The following is a 23,734-nucleotide window of genomic DNA, read 5'->3' as shown; positions in this document are numbered from 1 at the left end:
CTGTCTCTTTCTCACTGTCCACTTGGTCTGTAAAAAAAAAATGTTTACAGATAAATAGAGTCCGGGGGATGGGCAGGTGTCGGGTAGACCACCAGGAGGAAGACGCGTCTGCAGCGTGGGGCAGGCACTGAACTCAGCTTCAGAAGGCACAGGCCTGGGGCTTGGCTCGTGCATTTCCTGCCCCCTCCTCCTTAAAGAGTTATTTTATTTATTTGAAAGGCAGAGAGAGAGAGGTCTTCCATCCGCTGGTTCACTCCCCAAATGGCCGCAACAGCCAGAGCTGCGCCGATCCGAAGCCAGGAACCAGGAGCTTCTTCCGGGTCTCCCATGCAGGTGCAGGGGCCCAAGGACTTGAGCCATCTTCCACTGCTATCCCAGGCCATAGCAGAGAGCTGGTTTGTAAGTGGAGCAACCGGGGCTCGAACTGGCACCCATATGGAATGCTGGCGCTGCAGGCCAGGGCATTAACCCACTGCGCCACAGCGCCAGCCCTCCTGGTTCCCCTGTATTATAGCACTTACACAGTCCTTATTATGGGCGAGCATTGTCCTAAGCACTTCATAAAAATTAGCTCCTTTAATCCTCACAGCTGCTCCTTCGGGTCGGTATCTTCATCATACCCATTTCTCAGAGATAAGAACAAGGCTCAGTGAAGTTAAATAGCTTCTCCAAACCACACAACCCAGGAGAAGCAGAGCTGGGATAGGAGCCCAGGCACTGTAGGGGTGAGGGCAATACCAGCTGCTCAAACAAGCAAGCCCCAGGTGCAAGGGCAGAGTTTGTCCCCCGTATACAGGTGGCCAGGGGCGGGCGGTGGGCTTTAAATCAACCACTGCCCTGATGGTGATAGGTAGAATTTCCTTTCTCGTTCTGGACTGCACACCCTCCTCTGCAACTGGGGTTAACACCCACTCTGCTGGCCTCCCTGGGCGGCAGGTGGGTGCAGGAGTCGCGCTGTCAGGACGGTGGGGAGTCCGATCGGGAGGTTAACTGAGATAGCGCGTCAGAGGCCTTGATCGCCGAGCACACTCCGGCAGCTGTGCATGACGGCGCTGACCATGCTGTGGTCCTGCAGAGAAAACCCACGTGTGTGGACTCTCCTGAAGCACAGACAATCCCTCCTGCTGGTGGGTGACAGGAAAAGCAATGACCAGCAGGATCTCCATGACACCCAGAGACTAGAGGAAAGCGTGGGGGTGGGGGTGGGGGATGCTAAACAGCTGGAAGTGTTGCCTCTACCTGGTGGGAACCGGAAGAGTGGGTGGCCAACACCTGCTGTTAGAAGCCTTAGAGCGTTTGACACTTCCAACTGTGCACCTGTACAACGGTGCTTCAACAGTAACGTTACAGAGGAGAAGGAAGGGTTAAACACTTTCAAACACCCTCCAGTGTCCCTGAAAACACAGGGCGTGGAGGGAACAGCAGGTGCAACGGGAAGTTCAGGGCGCACTCGTGTTCCAGGTCCCTGTAGAAAGCCTGGCTTTTTATCACACTGACAATAAAACCTGGGCTCCTCTCTCGGACCGAGGCGGCCCCACAGGCTCTGTCTCTCCTGTCCTTGTTCCTTCTGACTGCTCCATTTTAGCCACGCTGGTCTTCTTACCAGCCCGTAGTCACTCTGAGCGTGTTCCTGCCTCAGGGCCTTTGCACTTGGTATTCCTACGGCCAGCACCCCTTTCCCCACCTCAGATGCTTTCAGGGCCGATTTCTTCCCCCAAAGTACAGGTCTTAGCTGAAATGTCCTCCCCTCAGAGCGGCCTGTCTTGGCCACCCAAGTCTAACCCTGCCCCGACCCGTCCATCTCTGCCAACCCCGTTACCTGCTGCAGCTCTGAAGTTCTGTTTATCGGGACTCCGGCTGTCTCGCTCCCTGCAGCTTCCCCAGCAGGTGGAGCAGTGCTTGGCACACAGTAGGCGCTCCATAAATATTTGTGGAAGGAGCAAATACAGATGGGGACAGTCGGGTCAGTGTGTGGCGCAGCTGGATGGGCCAGTGGCGTGGGGAGGAAGCCACGGCCCGCGCTGGGCCCTGCCCTGGGTAAACAGGCCTCCCTCTGCCCAGACAGCCTCTGTTTGACCATCGTCTGCTGTGGGACCGGCCGTGGCCCCAGGATTCCCTAAGACATACTGTGGCGGCAGCAGCCACACCCGCGGGAGAGCTTGTGAAGGAGCAGGTCAAAAAGTTATCCCAACAGGCAGGAGGCCAGGCCGGAGGAGGTGGCAGGACAGGGGGGCGGTGGGAAGCGGGTAGACGGCCCTGCCCTGGGCCCAGCCAGAGGAGCTGCAGGAGGCCTTGGCACACCCTTGGGCGGCTGCCCTTGGGGCTCAGCACCAGGAGCACGGAGACCGCAGTTCTCGTCCTGACCTGCAGGGGGATCTCGGGCACGCACCTAAGATCTGCGCCTAAGTTTCCTCCCTCGTGAACCAGGGCTCAGGGCACATCAGTGGTTTTCAGACTTTCCGAAAGATTTTACTTAATTTTAATTTTTTTTAAAAAAAAAGATTCATGGGCCAGCGCCGCGGCTCACTAGGCTAATCCTCCACCTAGCGGCGCCGGCACACCAGGTTCTAGTCCCGGTTGGGGCGCCGGATTCTGTCCCGGTTGCCCCTCTTCCAGGCCAGCTCTCTGCTGTGGCCAGGGAGTGCAGTGGAGGATAGCCCAGGTGCTTGGGCCCTGCACACCATGGGAGACCAGGAAAAGCACCTGCTCCTGGATCCTGCCATCGGATCAGCGCGGTGTGCCGGCCGCAGTGCGCCGGCCGTGGTGGCCATTGGAGGGTGAACCAACGGCAAAGGAAGACCTTTCTCTCTGTCTCTCTCTCACTGTCCACTCTGCCTGTCAAAATAAAATAAAATAAAATAATAAAAAATAAAAAAAGATTCATTTATTTGAGAGGCAGAGCAGCTGAGGGGGTGTGTGTATCAGAGAAACAGAAAGAGGGAGAGACAGATAGAGAGGTATCTTTCATCTACTGACTCACTCCCCGGGTGGTGGCTGCAACAGCCAGGTCTGGGCCAGGGGAAGCCCGGAGCTTGGAACTCCATCCGGTTCTCCCATGTGGGTGGCAATTGCCCGTGGCACTTGGGCCATTGTCTGCTGCCCTCCCAGGGAACTGGTTTGGAAGTGGAGCAGCTGGGAACTGGCTTCTTTGGGATGCCCGCATCGCAGGCAGCAATTTAACCTGCTGCACCACAGCGACAGACCCAGATCCTAAAGATTTTTTTTTTTTTGACAGGCAGAGTGGACAGTGAGAGAGGGAGACAGAGAGAAAGGTCTTCCTTTGCCGTTGGTTCACCCTCCAATGGCCACTGTGGCCGGCGCACCGTGCTGATCAGAAGCCAGGAGCCAGGTGCTTCTCCTGGTCTCCCATGGGGTGCAGGGCCCAAGCACTTGGGCCATCCTCCACTGCACTCCCGGGCCACAGCAGAGAGCTGGCCTGGAAGAGGGGCAACTGGGACAGAATCTGGTGCCCCGACCAGGACTAGAACCCGGTGTGCCGGCGCCGCAAGGCGGAGGATTAGCCTAGTGAGCCGCAGCACCGGCCGCTAAAATAGATTTTTCAAACGGCTTAGTGGAGGCACGGGAGGCCGCCCACCCGGGAGCCCCCTGCCCTTCGGGGTAGCCCAGGCTCCTCCGTCTCTGAGGTTCTCTAGCCTGGTTCTTCAGTTGCAAAAGGAAGCTTCTAGAACCTTGCAATCAGAGCAGACCCAGGTTCAAGACTTACGGTGTGTTCCTGGTCAATTTACTCTGCCTTTCTGAGCCTTGGTGCCCTGTCCCTGCTCTTCCTAAACAGTGCCTCCTCCTGGTGTGGTTCTTGTATGTTCAGCTCGGAGCCTGGCTCCTGCCAGCCCTCACACAGCACAGCCAACGGTCAGTGCCGGTCCTCGGCTTCGCGGCTGTAGTGACTGGGAAGGGGACCCTGAGCAGCCCGTTCTTGGTCTTTGCTGTGAGGTGGGGAAATATTTAACCACTCTGAACTTCACTTTCCTCCTCCATAAAACACGGTCAAAGGTTTAAAGGAGACCAGAGGTTGAGACCCAGCCCATTCTAGTTTTTGAATTGACTGCTAACCTTTACAAATTCCAACTTCCTGATTCTTTAAAAAAGAAAAAAAAAAAGGAAGCTCTAACAACCCCGATTGCCTTATTCACAAGGCAGCCGTCCCCGGGAGCCAGTTTAGGTTAAGTTGCGTTTTTAGTTGGCCGCAGTCCCCCCTCTTCCTTAGTGCCTTCCTTAGGCTTGCATGCAACGTGCTGGCTGCATTGCCTTCTTCCAGGACCTGCAAAGCTTGCTGAGATGTGAGCTGCACTACACGTGTCAGTTACTTATCCGGGCACCCTGGGCCTGGGTCTGGGCCCCTGCTTACGGGATCAAGGGGAAGCTCGTTAGCTGTGAGAGCAGTCTCCTATTTTATAGCCTTATGACTTTTTTTTTTTGAAGATTTATTTATTTATTTGAAAGTTACAGAGAGAGGGAGGGAGGGAAGTCTTCGATCCGCTGGTTTACTCCCCAGATGGCCGTAATGGCCGGAACTGCACCGATCCGAAGCCAGGAGCCTCTTCCTGGTCTCCCACGTGGGAGTCCTTGGGCCATCTTCCACTGCTTTCCCAGGCCATAGCAGAGAGCTGGATCAGAAGTGGAGCAGCCGGGACATGAACCGGTGCACATATGGGATGCCGGCACTGCAGGCAGTGGCTTTACCCCCTATGCCACAGCGCTGACCCCTCCCACTAATAACTTTTTAAACAATTTATTTATTTGAGAGAGAAAGAGAGCTCCCATCTGCTGGTTCACTCCCCAGATGCCTGCAACAACCTGGGCTGGGCCAGGCCGAAGCCAGGAGCTCAGTCTGGGTCTCCCACGTGGGTGGCACCTGCTGCCTCCCAAGATGCACTGCAGCAGAAAGCTGGCGGCGGGGGTGGGGTCTGAACTTGAACCGCGGCACTCTGATGTGGAATGCCTCTGTCCCAAGCGGAGGCTGGACCCGTTAGGTGGAAGCCTTGTGCCTCCGCCCCCACCCCCATTTAGTGGCTTAAGAAACTAAGTCCAAGCTGGCGGCAGGGAGAACCAGAAGGACGGACGTGAGGACTGCAAAGGACGCCTGAGGTCTCCAGGCCTTTCCCGAGGTGAGGCCCAGAAAGTTCTGCACTTAGGTGTTTGGAAAACACTGCATTAAAGAGAGCTGCCCGCGGTTCAGTAGCAGGACAGAACCTCCCCACCCCGCAGTGCCTTGCGTACCCCGAGGGATGCCTGTGGTGGGTGGGCCCTGAGTGGGCTCACATCCCAGAGTCCCTTCAAACCCTGCACACCTACGAAAGCTCTCGCTGCCCAGCATGGCTGGACCGTCAAACGGCACCATTAGAAAGTGTATTGAGGGGCTGGCACTGTGGTGTAGCAGGTAAAGACACCTCCTGTGGTGCCAGCATCCCATATGGGTGCTGGTTCAAGTCCTGGCTGCTCCACTTCTGATCCAGCTCCCTGCTATGACCTGGGAAAGCAGTGGAAGATGGCCTAAGCATTTGGGCCCCTGTGCCCACGTGGGAGACCCGGAAGAAACTCCTGGCTCCTGGCTTCCGATTGGCCCAGCTCTGCCACTGTGGCCATTTGTGGAGTGAACCAGCAGGTGGAAGCCCTCTCTCTTTCTGGCTCTCCTTCTGCCTTTCAAATAAATAAATAAATCTTTTTTTTTTTTTTTTTAAAGAAAGTGTATTGAAGGCCCTTGTCCCCTCCCTGAGGCCGTCCCCCTGCCACCTGCCTTGAGTCTGGTGTTTGTCATTACGAGACCTGTTTCAGACGCTGCAGACACGGCCACCCAGGCGGGCTGTGCGCATCTGGAGAGTGCGTTTAAAGGCTGCGCTACACATCTCCGTCTTCAGCAGCTCCCTCTTCTTTGCTCCCTGCCGCAGCTTTTTGGGTTTTCCCACGCTGATACACACAGCACTAGTAATCGCTCATTGTAGACGCTGGGTGTGAGTATCCTACACACGTGTGTTCCGTGTTTGACCAGGGAGCGGCACCCCGTCTGTCGCGCCTTCAGCGCTACTTGGGTTTCTCCAGGCCAACCCGTGGGCGTGGGATTTGGGGACGGCGGGCTGTGAAGCCTTCCCTCTCGGGATTCTGGCAAACCGCTCGCCCTTGCGGACCAGTCAAGTGCTTAGGCGTCTGCTCGTCCATGCCTCAGAGTTTCTACCTGCATTTTCCCTGTTACTATCAGAGATGCTCTTTTTCTCATTTTGGCCTCTCCCACCGCGAGCCTGTTTGTCCATATCCTTTGGCCATTTGCCTATGGCACTGTTTATGTTTTCTTATCAACTTGTAGCAGTAATTCTCTTTTTTTAAGCCTTCTTAGGGACATCTTTTGTTTGTTTTTATCTTTTTTTAAAAAAGATTTATTTATTTATTTGAAAGACAGTTACACAGAGAAGATAGGCAGAGAGAGAGAGAGAGAGAGGTCTTCGATCTACTGGTTCACTCCCCAATTGGCTGCAACGGCTGTAGCTGCGCCGATCCAAAGCCAGGAGCCTCTTCTGGGTCTCCCACGTGGGCACAGGGGCCCAAGGACTTGGGTCATATTCTACTGCTTTCCCAGGACATAGCAGAGAGCTGGGTCTGAAGAGGAGCAGCTGGGACTAGAACTAGTGCCCATGTGGGGTTCTGGCGCTTTAGGCCAGGGCGTTAACCCACTGAGCCACAGCGCTGGGCCCTGTTTGTTTTTATCTTTAAAAAAAGTTTCCTTTAAATTTATTTATTTTTAAAGATGTATTTATTTATTTGAAAGAGTTACACAGAGAGAGAAGGAGAGCCAGAGAGAGAGAGAGAGGTCTTCCATCCGCTTGTTCACTCCCCAAATGGCCGCAACAGCTGGAGCTGAGCTGATCCAAAGCCAGGAGCTTTCTCCAGGTTTTCCAGTGCGGGTACAGGGGCCCAAGGACTTGGGCCATCTTCTACTGCTTTCCCAGGCCATAGCAGAGAGCTGGATCTAAAGAGGAGTAGCTGGGACTCGAACTAGTGCCAATATGGGATGCCGCACTGCTGGTGGTGGTTTTACCCACTACACAATAGCACTGGCCCCCACACCTGGCTTTATTTTTATTTTTTTTATTTTTTTTATTTTATTTTATTTTTTTTAAGATTTATTTTATTTGAAAGTCAGAGTTACACAGAGAGAAGAGCGGGAGGGAGGGGGGGGGGTCTTCCATCCACTGGTTCACTCCCCAACTGGCCGCAATGGCTGGAGCTGTGCTGATCTGGAGCCAGGAGCCTCCTCTGAGTCTCCCACGTGGGTGCAGGGGCCCGAGGACTTGGGCCATCTTCTACTGCTTTCCCAGGCCACAGCAGAGAGCTAGATCGGCAGAGGAGCAGCCGGTTCTCGAACTAGAGTCCACATGGGATGCCGGCACTGCAGGCAGCGGCCTCTCCTTCCCTTATAAAGGCTGAATACTTGGGGCTGGCACTGTGGCGTAGCGGGCAAAGCCACTGCCTGCAGTGCTGGCATCCCTTGTGGGCGCTGGTTGGTGTCCCGGCTGATTCACTTCCAATCCAGTTCTCTGCTATGGCCTGGGAAAGCAGCAGAAGATGGCCCAAGTCCTCGGGCCCCTGCACCCGCGTGGAAGACCCGGAAGAAGCTCTTGGCTCCTGGCTTTGGATTGGCGCAGCTCTTGCTGTTGCAGCCATCTGGGGAGTGAACCAGCGCATGGAAGACCTTTCTCTCCCCTCTCTCTTTCTCTCCCCCCCACCTTCTCTCGTAACTCTGACTTTCGAATAAATATTTAAAAAATAAATAAAGGCTGAATAGTATTCTGCCTTATGGACACAACCCATTTTATTCATTTATTTTTGTCCGCTGATGAGTGGATGCCTCTGGTGTTTCCTCGTCTTGGCATTGCACATACTGATGCTAGCTGTGTGGTTGTACAAACACCTCTCCCACACCCCACATTCAGGCGTACCCCTAGAGGCAGGGCTGCCAGTTTGACGGCAGTGAGACACGGGCAGTCTGAGGAGGCTCCGCACGGCTTCCCGCAGCAGTCACGCCATTCCACATTTCCGCGGTGGCGCGTCTGGCTCCGATGCCCACGCATCCTCACCAACACTCGTTGTTTTCTGTTCGTTGTGGTTGCTTTAGAGGATCTGTCCCGAGGGAGGTGACGCGGTAGCCCCTTGTGGTTTGGATTTGCACTTCCCTGATGACTGATGATGTTGGTTCATTTGAATATCTTCTCGGGAGAAACACCCATTCCAGAACTTTGCCCATTTTAAATCGAGTTATTTATTTTATTGTTGGATTGTAGGAGTTCTTTATATATTCAGGACATTAAGTCTTCAACAGATGTACAATTTTTAGATACTTCCCACTATTTCATATATTGCTTTTTTTTTTTTTTACTCTGTTGATAGTGCTGTTTGGTGTATAAGAGCTTTTAAATTTTTTAAAGATTTATTTTATTTATTTGAAAGGCAGAGTTACAGAGAGAAAGAGAGAGACTGATCTTCTAGCCACTGGTTCACTCCCCAAATGGCCACAAAGGCAGGGGCTGGGCCAGGCTGAAGCCAAGAGCCAGGAGCTTCTTCCAGGTCTCCCACATGAGTAGCAGGGGCCCAACTCCTTGGGCCATCTTCTGCTTTCCCAGGTGCATTAGCAGGGAGCTGGATCAGAAGTGGAGCAGCCAGGATTTGAACTGACGCCCACATGGGATGCAGGGTTGCAGGCAACAGCTCTACCCACTGTGCTACAACGCTGACCTCAAGCTTTTAACTTTGATGTAGTCCGGTTTATCTAATTTTCATTTTGCTGCCAGTGTTTTTGATATCACATCTAAGAAATCATTGTGAAATCCAATGTTTATTAAAATTTCCCCCATATTTTATGCATTTAAAATATTTTAGTTAATTTTTGTATACAATGTAAGGAAGGAGGCAGTCCAATTTCATTATTTTTAAAACATTTATTATATTTATTTGAAAGACAGGTTTACAGAGAGAGAGGGAGTGAGGGACAGAGTGAGATCTTCATGCTACTGATTGACTCCCCTAATGGGCACATCAGCTGGGGCTGGGCCAGGCTGAAGCCAGGATCTTGGTACTCCATCTGGGTCTCCCATGTGGGCGGCAGGGGTCCCGGGACTTGGGCCATCCTCCTCCGCTGCCTTCCCAGGTGCATTAGCAGGGAGCTGGATGGGAAGTGGAGCAACCAGGACTCGAACCAGTGCTCTTGTGAGATGCCAGTCAGTGGTACGGGGGCAGCTTAAGCAGCTGCACCACAGCGCCGGCCCCCAGCCCTGTTCTCTTACACGCAGACATCCGCTTTTCCCAGCATGAGCTTGGTTCTGACAGTGCTTTGTTCCAGACTTTTACACCTGGGAGATGCTGTTTTGATTTGACCTCTGACCTATGGCTGGAACCTTCTCACCATCCACCTGGACAGGCGGTCACTGAGCTAAGCCAGTGACAGGATGCCGACCACTTACAACAGCCTTTTCTGTGACATGATTGTATCTGACAAACCAGTCTGCATTTTTTTAAAAAGATTTATCGATTTTACTTGAAAGTCAGAGTTACACAGAGAGAGAAGGAGAGGCAGAGACAAGAGAGAGGTCTTCCATCCGCTGGTTCACTTCCCAAATGGCTTCAATGGCTGGAATTGAGCCAATCTGAAGCCAGGAGCTTCTTCCAGGTCTCCCCCGTGGATGCAGGGGCTCCAGGACTTGGGCCATCTTCCACTGCTTTCCCAGGCCACAGCAGAGAGCTGGATCGGAAATGGAGCAGCTGGGACTCGAACCAGCCCCCATACAGGATACCGGCACTGCAGGCCGGGGCTTTAACCTGCTATGCCACAGCGCTGGCCCCCAGGTCTTCATTTTAAGCCCGACTTTCCTCCCTGTGGTGCTCCTCTGTGGGTCCTAGTCGGGCCCAGGAGCCATGAGAATCCCTGGGTACTCTTTTCCCAAGGACAGCGTGGTTGGCCCTGCATTTCCACAGTGTCCACATATGCAGGTCCTAGGGACTGGAAATGTGGTTGGGCCTGGAATGGTTGTGTCTATCCCTGACAGGCGCGGTCTTTTCTTTCTTGTCCTTATTCCCCAAACAATACAGTAGATCAATGGCTGACACAGTGCTGGCGTGGTCTTGGGTATTACAATCTAGAGAGGAGACGAAATGCATAGGAGAGGGGCCAGTGCTGTGGTGTAGCCGGTAAACCCGCCTGCAGTGCCAGCATCCCACATGGCGCTGGTTCGAGTCCTGGCTGCTCCATTTCCAATCCAGCTAATGTGCCTGGGAAACAGCAGAGGGTGGCCCAAGTCCTTGGGCTCCTGTGCCCACATAGGAGACCCAGAAGAAGCTCCTGGCTCCCGGCTTCAGATCGGTGCAGCTCCAGCTATTGCAGCCATTTGGGGAGTGAATCAGTGGATGGAAGACCTCTCTCTCTCTCGCTCTGCTTCTGCCTCTCTGTAATTCTGCTTTTCAAATAAATAAATTTTAAAAACAACAGCAAAAGTGCACAGGAGGATGTGCATGGCTGTCTGCAAATGCTACACCATTTCCATAAAGAACTTGACTTCCAAGGACTCTGTTGTGCACTACGGTCCTGGAACTGATCCCCCTCAGGTACTGCAAGATGATTCTACTTTTTTCCTTTCAAAGATTTATTTTATTTGTTTGAAAGGCAGAGTTACAGGCAGAGAGAGGGAGAGATGGAGAGAAAGGTCTTCCATCTACTGGTTCACTCCCCAAATGGCTGCAATGGACAGAGCTGGGAGGATCCGAAGCCAGGAGCCAGGAGCTTCTTTAGCGTTTCCCAGGCAGGTCCAGGGGCCCAAGCATTTGGTTCATCTTCCAGTTCTTTCCCAGGCCATCAGCAGGGAGCTGGATTGAAAGTGGAGCAGTTGGGACTCGAACTGGTGCCCACATGGGATGCCGGTGCCACAGGCAGAAGCTTAGCCAACTGCACCACGGTGCAGGTCCCGAGGTGACTCTACTTTGAATTCAGCAAATCGCACAGCTGTGTGCCAGTGGCTGCAAGGCTGGGTGGATAAGGTTTGCCCCACTTCCTCTACAAGCAGTCCAGGAAGGGGTCCTGTTGGTGGACAGACGAGCTTGTGATTTGTAGATCAAGCAGCTGTGTAGAGGGCATCACCGATACTGTCAAAGGCCATGGTCTTGACCACTGGGCCACACTGCCCCTCTTCCTCCCAAGTACCCAGCCCGGACCGTCTTCAGCGCTCCAATCACTCTTCAAGTGACAGAACTTTCTGTTCCTGCCCCCTTGGATGGAGTGTTCCTATCACAGTGGAAACCAGACACAGTTGTCTGTATGTGGCCTTTAAGGAAGAAGGCAGAGGGCCTCCTAGCGCCTCGGACTTGTCCCTACCTCCTCGCTGATGACACAGATGGGGTCAGAACTCAGGGCAGCTGCTGCTGTCACACCGCTAGGCTTTGTTGAGTCTCCTGCCACCAAGGGAGCTCCCCATCAGCACCTGTCCACTGGACTGATTTTTCTTTTTTCTTTTCTTTCTTTTTTTTTTTTTTTTTTTTTTTTTTTGGACAGGCAGAGTGGACAGTGAGAGAGAGAGAGGGAGAAAGGTCTTCCTTTTCCATTGGTTCACCCCTCAATGGCCGCTGTGGCCGGCACACTGCATTGATCTGAAGCCAGGAGCCAGGTGCTTCTCCTGGTCTCCCATGGGGTGCAGGGCCCAAGCACTTGGGCCATCCTCCACTGCACTCCCAGGCCACAGCAGAGAGCTGGCCTGGAAGAGGAGCAACCGGGACAGAATGCGGTGCCCCGACCGGGACTAGAACCCAGGGTGCTGGCGCTGCAGGCAGAGGATTAGCCTAGTGAGCCGCGGCGCCGGCCCACTGGACTGATTTTTAACCAGTGTGGAGAAGTTTTTCTTTCCGCTGAGCTCGGACACTTCTCCAAACCGGCTTGATCCTGCCATTGTTTTGCAGGTGATGCCGCTACAGCACCCACCACGCGCGAGGCATGCTTCTGAACCCTTTGCACACACCACCACAAGCAATCCCACAACAGCCCAACGCATCCATGCTCCTGTTGTGCCTAGTCTGCAAATCAGACAACAGTCACAGAGCAGTTCGGTGCCTTGTCTAGTTCAAGTCCAGGGAGTCGGGTTCCAGAATTTTCACACTCAGCCACGATGCCTTTCCAGCCTCTGGTCCAGCAGGGAGAAGACAGCCCGACAGAACCAGCTGAGGGGCAGAGCCTTCTCCCAGGAAGCACTCAGGGCTCCTTTAGGATGGGGCGGGGCGGGGGTGCTGTGACTTCCTCCTAGCTCTGTGGCTTTTGTCCCCAGAAGAGCAGCAGGCGACAGGGGCTGTGGCTGAGCCAGGATGTGGTTCTGTGCGTCCTTTGACTGGATTCTCAGGGAAGAGGAAATGGGAAGCAGAGGAGTTCAAGGCCAGGGTCCAAGTGGGTAGGGCGCCTCCCGCGGGGCGTGGTTGTCCCTGGAGCTTCCTGGAGGGGATCCCGAGGCGGGCTCCGAGGGCCCTGCTGCAGAAGCACCTGGAGCTCGCTCTCCCTCTGTCCTCTGCCCACTGTCGAGCCTGGAGCCTGGAGCCTGGAGCCTGGAGGCAGGACCCGGGCCTCAGCATTCTTCGTGCTGGCCACAGCGGGTGCTTAGGGATGCTGCACTTTGAGAAGCACGGGGTGACAGGGAGGAAATGTCTTGTACGCCCTGAGGCCTGATGCTGTGGGTCTCCACTGGGGGACACGTGTGAGTGTGTGCAGACGTGTGGGCTTGGGAGAGAGGGACCGTGCCCTGGCACCTGGTGGGCACAGACACTGTGAGATGGCCCACGATGTCAGGCAGCCCCTGGGGCGGGCACTGTGGTGTAGCAGCGGAAGCCGCTGTTTGCCATGCTGGCATCGTGTACGGGTGCCAGTTCGTGTCCCGGCTGCTCCGCTTCGAGTCTCTCTGCTAATGCGCCTGGGAAAGCAGTGGAAGCTGGACCAAGTGTTTGGGCCCCTGCTGCCATGTGGGGGACCTGGATGAAGCTCCTGGTTCCGTTCTGGCCGTGTGGCCACCTGGGGAGTGAACCAGCAGATGGAAAATCTCTGTCTCTCCCTCTCTGAAAGTCTCATTTCAAATAAATGTAAATCTTAGAAAGATAGATCCAGCCCTGAAGGTTGACAATGCTGAGATCAGGAAATTCACTTAACAGTTAAGAGTTTGCAGCTCTCTGCAAGCAGGAGCACATGTAACTTGTACTCTCCGCGTTCTCTGTTACTTTCCAAACTTTCTACTATAAACATGGAGTCATTTTCAGTGAATATCTACGTATGACAAGCGCTTTTTTTTTAAATTATTTATTTATTTTTGACAGGCAGAGTGGACAGTGAGAGAGAGAGACAGAGAGAAAGGTCTTCCCTTTGCCGTTGGTTCACCCTCCAATGGCCACCGCGCTGATTCGATGGCAGGAGCCAGGTACTTATCCTGGTCTCCCATGGGGTGCAGGGCCCAAGTACTTGGGCCATCCTCCACTGCACTCCCTGGCCACAGCAGAGAGCTGGCCTGGAAGAGGAGCAACCGGGACAAAATCCGGCGCCCCGACCGGGACTAGAACCCGGTGTGCTGGCGCCGCAAGGCGGAGGATTAGCCTAGTGAGCCGCGGCGCCGGCCCACTGGACTGATTTTTAACCAGTGTGCCTACTATTATCTGTCTCTCAGCAAGAACCCTTCCAGTCATCCATCCAGCAGGTACCTGTGAACCACCTGCTATTTGCTTCTCTTAAACTGTGCTAGCTGCGAGAGCGCCCTGGGCAGTGCCCCAGGCAAGGTCAGCCCCCTAATGGGGGGCGGGGAGAAGTCAGGTCCGGATAAGTGCCTGTATGATTCCTAGTTGAGAAGAAATAACTGGGTCAGCGACAGATAATAAAGGGGCGAGGGGCAGGAGGAACCCACACAAACGCCAGGAAGTCCTTTAGTGCAAGGTGACAAGTGCGGATCACAAGGACCTTGTTGGTTGTTTTTTTGTTGTTTTTTTTTGTTGTTGTTGTTGTTTTTTTTTTTTTTTTTTGCCAGCCGTGTGTGTGATATTGAATGATGGGAATATGACCAAACGCCCCTGGGTGCTGCCACGTGGAGCAAGCACAACGCCCGAGGCTTTGCTTAAAGGTCCCCAAACTTCTGGACCAGGCATTAGGAACACCGCTTCCGTGGAATGACAGCGTGGTGCTGGCCGCAGGCCCGGGTTTTTAAATCTCGTGTTCTGATTGGTTCAGCGACCATGTGCTGCTACGTGATTGGACGGAAGTGCGCCTGCGAGTTGTGATTGGTGAGCGTGCTGAGTGGGCGCCCGTGATTGGCTGCCATTGGTGACACCGGGGCCACCCTTTGAGTTTCTGAGCGCCAGTTCCTGCTTTGGCCACTAGGAGGCGCCCGGGAAGCGCACAGAGCCGCTTTGCGGTGCTTCCTCCTGCCCGGCGCCCTGAGGGTTGCGCCCTGCGCCCTGGGGCAACCGCCGAACAGGCGAGGGGAAGATGGAGAAGTATGTCCCGGCGCCTGGCTCCCGCCAGGTGGCCACGCTTCTCTGCACAGCCCCTTGCCCCGTCTTCTGGCTCCCAGCCCCAGGAGGACATTGGCTGACCCGAGGGGTGGGGCTGTGGGTTCGTGGTCTGTGAAAGCCCAGAGTTGCCAGTCCGCCTTGTAAGCTCAGCAGCCCCGCCCGCCTAGGGTCCTTCTCTCCAGGACAACAGCCCACCCTACCCCCTTAGGATCCCCCGAGACCTTATCTGAAGGAGTGGCCGCCGCCCTGGGGCCAGGACCCGCCCCTGGTGGGAGAGTCCTGCACCTGCCCGCCTCTGCCCTGGGTGCCTGCTTGACATTTACTTGTGTTTTTGCTTTGTTTTTTTTTTCCTCTTGGCTTGTTTACTGTCTGTTTCCACCACTTTCCCCCCAAATGTGAGATAAACAGCTTTGTATAAGGGGATGCCTCCAAGAAGTGGAGTGCTCACTCTTAGTCGTCCCGTCTGAAATCTGAGCCGGATCCTGTGTGTGTGTGTGTACTGGACCTCAGCCCCGCGAGCCATCCTGTCCGGGTCTCAGCTGCTGTGCCCCCAGCGCCCGCCGTGCACGTGGAAGGCACGGGATAAATGCTGGGCCTGTGGCTGGGCCTGGTCGCCATCCCCTCACTCACCAGCTGGGGCCCCGGGAAACTGACACAGTCCGATGGTGGAAGCAGACAGGCGCCTGGTGGGCATCTCTGAGTCCATGATGACGATGTGATGCTTGGAGGACTGTGAGTGGGCACAGGAGGAGCCCCCGAACCCGCCCAAGCCCGCAGGGCTGCGCAGAGAGGGTGGCTGGGGAGAGCGCCTGTGCGGAGGGCGGGCGGCGGTCAGAAAGAGGTCAGGCTCGAATGATGGCTGGTATCACTGTGCCCATTCTATAGATGAGGAAACTGAGGCCCGACCTTGGTGTACAGGAAGCAAGGGAAGAGCTGAGCTTCAAACTCGGGTCTGGCACCTTCCTCGCTGTAGATGCATCCCCACCCCCACCCCCTGAGCCTGTGCCAGTCTCAGAAAGCCACCAGGTAAAGGGTTGTAACCACGGTGCGAGGCTGAGGGAAGAGGCTGGGAAGCGAGCAGCCTCTCCCTGTGACTGGGGCTCTGCCGGTCCGGCAGGGGAGCCCTGGGCAGCCCAGGGGCTGTGGTGTGGCCCAGGCCTCAGAGACAGGGTCCGGCCGCCGTGTCGCTTGTTCTCTTTTGGATTGGAGCTCTAGGAGGCCCTCGCTGAACCCTGCAGCTAATTCCCTCCCCTCCCAGTGGGTCCCAGACAGGTCTGCGTTTCCATGGAGACTGCCTGCCACCTTCCCTGTGGTCTCATTGTGACCAGCATTAAGGGATTAACGCCGTTGGGCAGCACACGGCGTCTCGGGTGCCAGGGTGGCAGGAGGCGCTGGCCCCAGGATGAAGCGGCCGCAGCCCGCGTGGGAGCCCGCAGCACCCGCAGGAGGATGTCGGCCTGGCGCCAGGGCGTCCCCCAGGGCCCCCCAGGTATGCTCCTGAGGCCACGGCCGCCTGCAAGGGTGGTGTGGCAGGAGAAAGACAGACCGAGGGCGGAGGCCAGGTTCCTGGGCAGCGTGGAGAACTGAGACCCTCGGCCCCTAACCCAGGATGGCCAAGGGCCCTGACGGGTTGAAGGATGTTCTGGATCCCCTCCGCAGGTGAGGGAGCCCCGTAGGATCTTTCGGGGTTCTCAAAGGCTGCCCAAGGGCCGGCTGCCTGGTCTCCCTCGTGCAGCCGGGGAAGCCGAGGCACATGAGGGAGCGGTGACTTGCCCAGAGCCAGGCGCCCAGAGGCGGCCCTGAGCATCTGTGAGAACCCCCTTGCTGCTGAATCCCAGGAGCCAGTCGCCTCCAGCTACGGCCGCCTCTTCCTTCCTGTCCACCGTGCTTCCCTCTGCTCCCCGCCTGGCCTACCCTGCTGTGAGCACAGCCCAAGTGACAGGCAGGCACCCCTGTGCCGCTGGGCCCTGCCACCAGGCCCTGACTGTCCCGTGCAGGGGACACCCCTCCCTGGGTCCCTATCTGGATGACTTTGGGATGGTTTTGGTCCGCACTTCAGTCTCTCTTTGGAGCTTTGGGGCCCAGACCTCGCGGGACCCCACCTGGAGGGCTCTGTGCCCACTCCAGAGTGCACCTGCTGGGCCAGGCTTCCTGGGCAGCGCCCAGCCCCTGCCCCAGGGGGCCAGGGAGCCCAAGTTCCGCTGGGCAGGTGACGCCGCATCCCTGGGTCTCTGTTTCCTTGCAGGGGAAGGAAGGCAGTGACCCTGCCCTCCTCCAAACCCGCCCTCAGCTGTGATGGAAAAGTCGCGGGGCCACGGCAGGAAGTGGGAGCTGAGCAGCGGGCCTGGGGCGTGGGCCTGCGTGCTGCGGGGTCTGTGAAGCACCCTGGGCGGCGCCTCCCTGGCAACCAGGCGTCTCAGTGGGCACCTGATCAATATTTTGATTTGAAGCCATGGCTAGAGGACCGATTCAAAACTAAGTGAAAAAAAGTTAATAAATTATGTAAAGTAGCCAGCCACAGTCACAACCTCAAGACAAGGACAGGGGTGCAGCTGGGATGGGGACCCGTGTGCCGGGAGCTGGCCCAGGAACAGAGGTGGGGCTGGTGCAGGCCACTGAAGCCTCGTCCTGGAATCTCCCGGAAACTGCCCGAAGTGCAGGTGCCTCGCGCCCACCTGCTCACTGGTCCGTGACGGGGCCTTGGCGTCTGCATTTTTTAAGGGTCCCAGATGGTTCTGTTTCACAAACCATCAGGATTGAATATCTGCCTTATGCCAGACAAAGCATGGTAAACCGAGGCCAGGCGGGGAGATGACCTTACTCAGAGTCGCTCAGCGGCTGGGAGCGCGGCAGGGGCGGGCAGCCTTTGTGCAAATAAGAAAAAGGCACCCCACTCCGGGCAGACTCATGGGCCCTGAGCTTGGCAAACGCAACAAGGGCTGAGTTCCTACCCTCGTCCACCCCGTTTGCGGCAGAATGTTTATGCCGTCAGCAACCTAAGCAACTGCACACAGTGATCCTGGCCTGAGTCGCAGGACTTCCCAGCACGTCACGTCAGTGACCTCCAGGTCAGTCTCTGGGGCCCCTCAGAGCAAGGGTGCACGGAGAGTAAGCGTGCCTTCTGCGTGTGGATTCATTCCAAGGCGCAGGCCTGGCGCAGGGCTCTCCATCACTCTTCAGAGCCCACAGGGCAGGCCTGGCCCATCTCACTGCCAAGGTCACTGCTGCAGATAAAGTCAGGAACACAAACAGGACAGCTGGGTATAAACAGAAGAGCAACAGCCTCGGGCCAGATGTCACAAGCCGCCTGGCTGCAGGCAGGCCCTGCCCACACAGCCCGGGGCCTCCTGGCGCCCTTCCTGAGCCGCCTCCAGGCTGCCCTGGGTGCCCTGCAGCTTCTCCCACAATGCCCTGGTCCCTGCCCATCTCCCAGCGAGCGCCTGCAGGGTGGGTGCCTGGAAGGACAGGGTGGCCTCAAAGTTAGGAGCACGGAGGCTGGAGCCGTACTGCCTGGGTTTACATTCTGCCCCTCGCTGCTTAGCAGCTGTGTGGCTTTGGACCCGCGCCTTGGCCTCTCTGTGCCTGTGGTCCGGAACACGGTGAGAAAAACGTCGCCTGCCTCGTGGAGCGGCTGAGAGGAGTGATTGATTCGCTTCCACGTCCAGGCTACGAAAGTGAGCCTGGGAGAGGTCAGCAGAGCCGGAGCAGGGCTGCTGTCCCCAGAGGCAGGACGTGGCTGGGGCGCGTTATAACGTGGAGGCTCTGGCTTGCGGCTCGTGGCTGCTGGCCACTCTCCTGTGAGGGCTGCAGGACACAAGGCCGGGCGACTGCCTGCCCCCGATGTGGCTCCCTTGGTGGTTGTCTCCTAGCCAGCCTGGGAGGGACGGGAGTGCGGCAGGCACTGTGTCACCTGCAGCCAGGTCCCAGCCAGAGGGGAGTCCGGGGATGAGTGTTTCTGCCGCCTGGCCTCCAGCTGTCCGGCTGGACGCGGGGCTGGGGCTAGAGCGGAAGATGAACAAGGCTGGTGTGGGAGCGGGCACCGCCTGCCCATGCGCTCCCTGGCTCCAAGCCTCGCTGACTGTTCTCCCGGCCCTGGCGCTGCAGGATTCTAGAATCCCCAGCTCAAAGCGGCCGCGGCGCATCCCTGTTAGGAAAGCTGCCCCCACCGCACAAAGCTGTCTTTATCTTTCTTTGGTAACAGAGCAAATTTGCCTAGGACCCGGCGCAGGGGGACAGCCAGACTGTTGACTCTTGAGCAAAACCACCCCTTTGGACAGTGGCGGGGCGGCTGCTGGCCATGTGTCCGGAGGCCAGTGGCCTCTTGCATAACCCAGGAGGCCTCCTGCCCACCCGGGCCTTTGCAGGGTTAGGGGTGAGACAAACCGCAAACTCATGCCCAGTTAATTTTTTAAGGCAAAATCAACAGGCTCAGCAATGATTAGCAGGCAGCTAAGTTCATCTTAATCAAGCCGAGGAGAGGGAGGGAGGAAGGAGGCTGGTAGAGGCCCAGGGATGGGGCCCAGTTATCAGTTAACCACATGCGTGTTGTTTCCTTCCAAAGCCACTGGCCTTCAGCCCCGAGCTCCCTCATCTTCGTCTCTGAAGCACTTCCGTGGCAACCCAGGAGCCATCAGCGGTTGAGCGAGCAAACCCCCCTCTCCATCCATGCTCCGTAGGAGAGCCGCCGTGTCGCCAGGCGGGCCACCTCATGAGGCCCCGGCTCGCCGCGGAGGGGCTCTGAGCAAGTCCCTCGCCCTCTGGGGCTCAGGGAAGGGCCCACACCTATGCTCCCAGTCTCCGGTGGCACCTGCAGCCGCTGCCACTCTGCCAGGGGCCTCAGTGTCTCCATCCACCAAATGGGTGGGTTGGCTTTCCAGTCTTGAAGTTCCGTGAGGTCGTGACTTGACTAAGCCCTGACAGCCTGCACCAGGGGCCCACAGCGGGAGGGGATGAGAGCAGTGGGTTGGGGGCTCCCAGAGGAAAGGGCGCCCAGGCAGGGCGGGGGCCTACCTGCTCCCTGCTCTCGGTCCCAGCGAGCGTCCGATCCCAGCTCCAAGCCCAGGGCTGTGAGATGGGGTGCAGGGGTCCCCGTGGGGTGCGCTGCAGCCGCAGGGTCAGCCGCCCAGCAGACCCCCTCTCCCCGTCCCCAAGGCCTTGGGAGCCAAAGGAAGCGGCCAGGCCCAGGCCAGCCTCGGCCGGGTGGCTGCCAGGACTGGCGGTTGGTCAGTGGTTGGGGACCTATATTGTGAGATAGTTAGGACTTTGTCCACAAACTGGAATTTGAAATTTCAAAGGGGCGAAACTGAAGGGCCCTACCCCAGAGTGGAGATGGCTCTTGGCTTCTTTCCCCCACGACTTTTGTTCTTTGTCTTGATAAGTCCCGCTTTTTGCTGCACCGCGCCCAGGGTGGCCGGCGGGGGAGGAAGGCTAGGAGATAGCGGTGTGCTGAGCTCGGAGGGGAGGCCAGGCGCCGGCAGCCTGGCGGCCAGGTGTCTGGACGGTGCTATCGGCCCTGCAGTGCCCCGGGACAGTGCCACGAGACAGCCACTGCCTGGCACTGGCCCTGGTCCTGCAGACAATGGGGCTGCCTGTAGGAGGTAAAGCCATCAGACTTGGGTGCAACCGACAGCCCCTCTCGTTAGGGTCGGTGTGGCCGTGAGCAAGTCCCTGCACCCCTCGGGCGTCACTTGGGTCACCTATAAAGTGAGGGTGACGACAGCCCCGTCTCCAAGGACGACACGGGGAGATGGAAGGTTCTAGAAGGTTCTTAGCACGAGCCAGAGCCCATTTCTCTACCAACACCAGCCACGGTGACACTGCCAGAGGCAAATGATGCCGTTCACAGCCACAGCTCCCTTCACCTGTGTTCGCAGCAGAACACCAGCTCCCTGCCCAGAGCTGGGGCCCCAGTGGCTGGCCGCCTAGGCCTGTCCTGCCCCTTCTCCAGGTCTCCTAGGTGAGCCTCCATTCTCCCCTGGCTACTGCTGCCCCAAGAGCCTGACAGCCCAAGAGGGAGAGGCCAGTGCTCGGTGACAACAGGGCTCTGCACCCAGGTGCTCTCCACAGCAGGGGTCCTGATTCCCGAAGATCCTGTGGCCGGCAGCTCAAGGAGCCAATGACCAGTGACAATAATCCCTGCCACTGGGCGTCCCTCTGTGTCCCCGGGGGGTTGGTTCCGGGCCCTTCCCTGGCGTCAAGTCCTTTATAGAAGCTGTCCAGTATTTCGTATTTGCGTCCACCCTGTGCACCTCGTCCTGCATACTTTAAGTCACCTCCAGGCGACTGATGATGCCTGACCGCGTGGATCGCTCGTACGCTGCCTCGGTCAGGGAGTAGTGACCGGGGGAAGAAGCCTCTGCCTGTCCAGCAACGTCCACTTTTGCTGTCCAACTATTTTCAATCTGTGGTTGGTTGAGGGTACAGATGAGGATCCTGTGGGTGTCAGGGCTGGCTGTGTCCCTGCACTGAGTTGATGGATGCCCATACCACCCCGTGAGCAAGGCAAAGCCCTCCGTTTGTGCTGAAACCGTAGCCGACAGAGGTCAAGGCCAAGGTCACACAGTTCAGTAAACTGCAGATGGGCAGTGCCTGAATCGTGTCCCAGATCTGCCTGACCTCAGGGTCTGTGGTTAATGCCCCTGGAGGGCCATGGGGGAGGGAGAGCTAAGAACCATGGAGTAGCATCTCCTGGAATCTGCCCAGCAAACTACAAGCTCGGCCCATTTTACAGAAGGAGAAACAGAGGCCTGAAATAATGACTGGCCTGAGGTCATGGAGCCAGAGGGGTGGGTGTCTGGAAGACACCATCTCGAGTGGGCGGAGGGTGTCTCTGATCACGGCGAACGAGCCGATGGGTTGCCTGTGCGGACTCGTGGCAGCACACGTCTGGGCTGTGTGTCTCGCAGGCAGTGGGGCGTGTTATGCCTTCGATCAGTCATGTATATCGTGGTTTGTGTACTCCCCACGTGCGGGCCGTCTGCCCCGTGGTTCCCATGTGTAATGGGTCCTGGCTGTGGCACGGCCTGGCTGACCTGGTTGACCACAGACCTTGTTCAATGGAGTCTGCAGTGTCATCTATAGAAAGACGCATTTTAAAAATACATTTCATTTATTTATTTTGTAAGGAGAGTGACAGAGAGGGTTCACTGGCCCAAATGGCTGCAGCAGCTGGGGCTGGGCCAAGCCAAAGCCAGGAGCCAGGAGCAAGGAACTCTCTCTGGGTCTCCCCCAGGGGACCCAAGGACTTGAGCCCTCATCCATTCCTTCCCAGGTGCATTAGCTGGATCTGTGTGGAGGAGCCAGGACGAGCTGCTGTTCTGATGTGGAATGCAGGTGCCCCAAGCCTAATGCCTAATGCCTGCCCCTGCATTGTCATTCTTGTTACCAGTTTTTTTCAGCTTTTGTCAGAGACATGTTTCTTTTGTGGGAAGCTTTCTTATATCCTTTGGGCATATTTCTATTGATGTGTTTCTTTTTCTTTGCAATATGAAATGTTTCATTTAAAAAAAATTATTTGAAAGGCAGAGTTACACAGAAAGACACACACACACACACACACACACAGAGAGAGAGAGAGAGAGAGAGAGAGAATCTTCTGTCTGCTGGTTCACTCCCTAAATGGCCACAACAGCCGGGGCTGGGCCAGGCCAAAGCCAGGAGCCTCAAGCTCCATCCGGGTCTCCCATGTGGGGAGCCTCCCACGGCTGCTGGCCACTTGTCCTGAGTGCCTATCCCACAGTCAGCTCATCTGCTCCCGCCCAGCTCAGCACCGATCCCTGCACCCCTGGAGCCCGGACCAGCTGTTTCTGGGCAGGGCACACAGGAAGGCACCAGCACTGGATGGAGGCTTCCCGCGGGCCCTTGGGGATCTGAAATGAGGGCTGGAGCCTCTCTCGCTCCCTCAACAAACAACTGGGCCAGGATCATCTCCCCATTTTGCTGATGGGAAAAGTAAGGCCCTGAAAGGAGATGGGATTTAAGCAAACCCATCCAAAAAGCGACAGAGCTGGCTCCTAGCCCCAGGTCTCCTGACACAAAATCCGACTCCCCTCATCCTCCAGAACAATTGCTGCGCCCTCCCTGCCCCTGGGCAACAAACCTCTAGGCCCTCAGCTCTATCGCAGGGACATAAAGCTCAAGAGAGAGGCCGGTGCTGTGGCGTAGAAGATGAAGACACCGCCTGCAGCGCCGGCATCCCATATGGGCACCTGTTCAAGTCCCGGCTGCTCCACTTCCCATCCAGCTCTCTGCTATGGCCTGGGAAAGCAGCGGAAGATGATCCAAGTGCTTGAGCCCCTGCACCCACATGGGAGACCTGGAGGAAGTTCCTGGCTCCTGCCTTTGGCCTGGCCCAGGCCTGGCTGCTGTGGAGGGATGAACCAGTTGATGGAAGATTCTCTCACTTTCAAATAAATAAAGTGAATTTTTAAAAGTATTTATTTATTTATTTATTTGAAAGGCAGAGAGAGAGAGAGAGAGAGAGAGAGAGAGAGAGGTCTTCGATCTGCTGGTTCACTCCCCAGGTGGCTGCAATGGCTGGAGCTGAGCTGATCTGAAACCAGGAGCTTATTCCAGGTCTCCCACGTGGGTGCAGGTGCAAGGACTTGGGCCATCTTCTACTGCTTTCCCAGGCCACAGCAGAGAGCTGGATCAGCTGGAACTAGAACTGGTGCCCATACGGGATGCCAGTGCTGCAGGCGGAGGCTTTACCCACTAAGCCACAGCACCAGCCCCAATAAAATGAATCTTTTTTTTTTTTTAAATAAATAAGCCCACGTCCTGTCCTCCTCAGCTTTATGTGGAGAGCTTGCCCCTCACACCTCTCAGACACACACAGCCCTCGCTTGATCCCCCCCCCAATTTATTCACTTATTAATTCACACTTTCACTAATCCATCCACTGTCCACTCATTCATTCATCCAACTCACACGTGAATTCAGCCTTTCTCTAGTGCGTTCACTCGTAATCCAGCCACCTGCTCGCTCACAGATGGACTTTCCCACGAAGTCGGCCATTCTTGCCCGTGGATGTCACCACGCCCCTCCCAGCTGTCCTGTGGGCCAGCAGAGGAGTCAGGCCCCTCATCCCCAGGGATCCTTGGCCTCAGCCTCCACCCTCCATCTTGCAACTTCACAGCCCAGCTGGAGTGGGAGCCCTTGGAAGTGGCAGTGGGAAGGCAGGGAGGGTGTGAGAAGGGCAGGGTGGGCCTTGGGC

The 23,734-nt window shown here is 56.5% G+C and overlaps 1 protein-coding gene across 2 annotated transcripts in view; it reads left to right on the top strand.

The window, feature by feature from the left end:
- Nucleotides 1-23,734, top strand: part of HNF4A (hepatocyte nuclear factor 4 alpha) — a 59,953-nt gene that overhangs the window by 10,528 nt on the left and 25,691 nt on the right. The window contains exon 1 of one of the 2 annotated variants that reach the window (XM_070051816.1): nucleotides 15,955-16,009. The exons of the other annotated variant lie outside the window; for it this stretch is intronic. Within the exon in view, the coding sequence (XP_069907917.1) occupies nucleotides 15,970-16,009 (40 nt within the window). The 5' untranslated portion in view covers nucleotides 15,955-15,969. Of the gene's footprint in view, nucleotides 1-15,954; nucleotides 16,010-23,734 lie in introns of those variants that run through there. 2 annotated transcript variants of the gene reach the window in all.

Source organism: Oryctolagus cuniculus, chromosome 11 (assembly GCF_964237555.1).
Source record: "Oryctolagus cuniculus chromosome 11, mOryCun1.1, whole genome shotgun sequence".
Classification (NCBI taxonomy): Eukaryota; Metazoa; Chordata; class Mammalia; order Lagomorpha; family Leporidae; genus Oryctolagus; species Oryctolagus cuniculus.
This window is presented reverse-complemented; position numbering and strand designations above follow the sequence as displayed.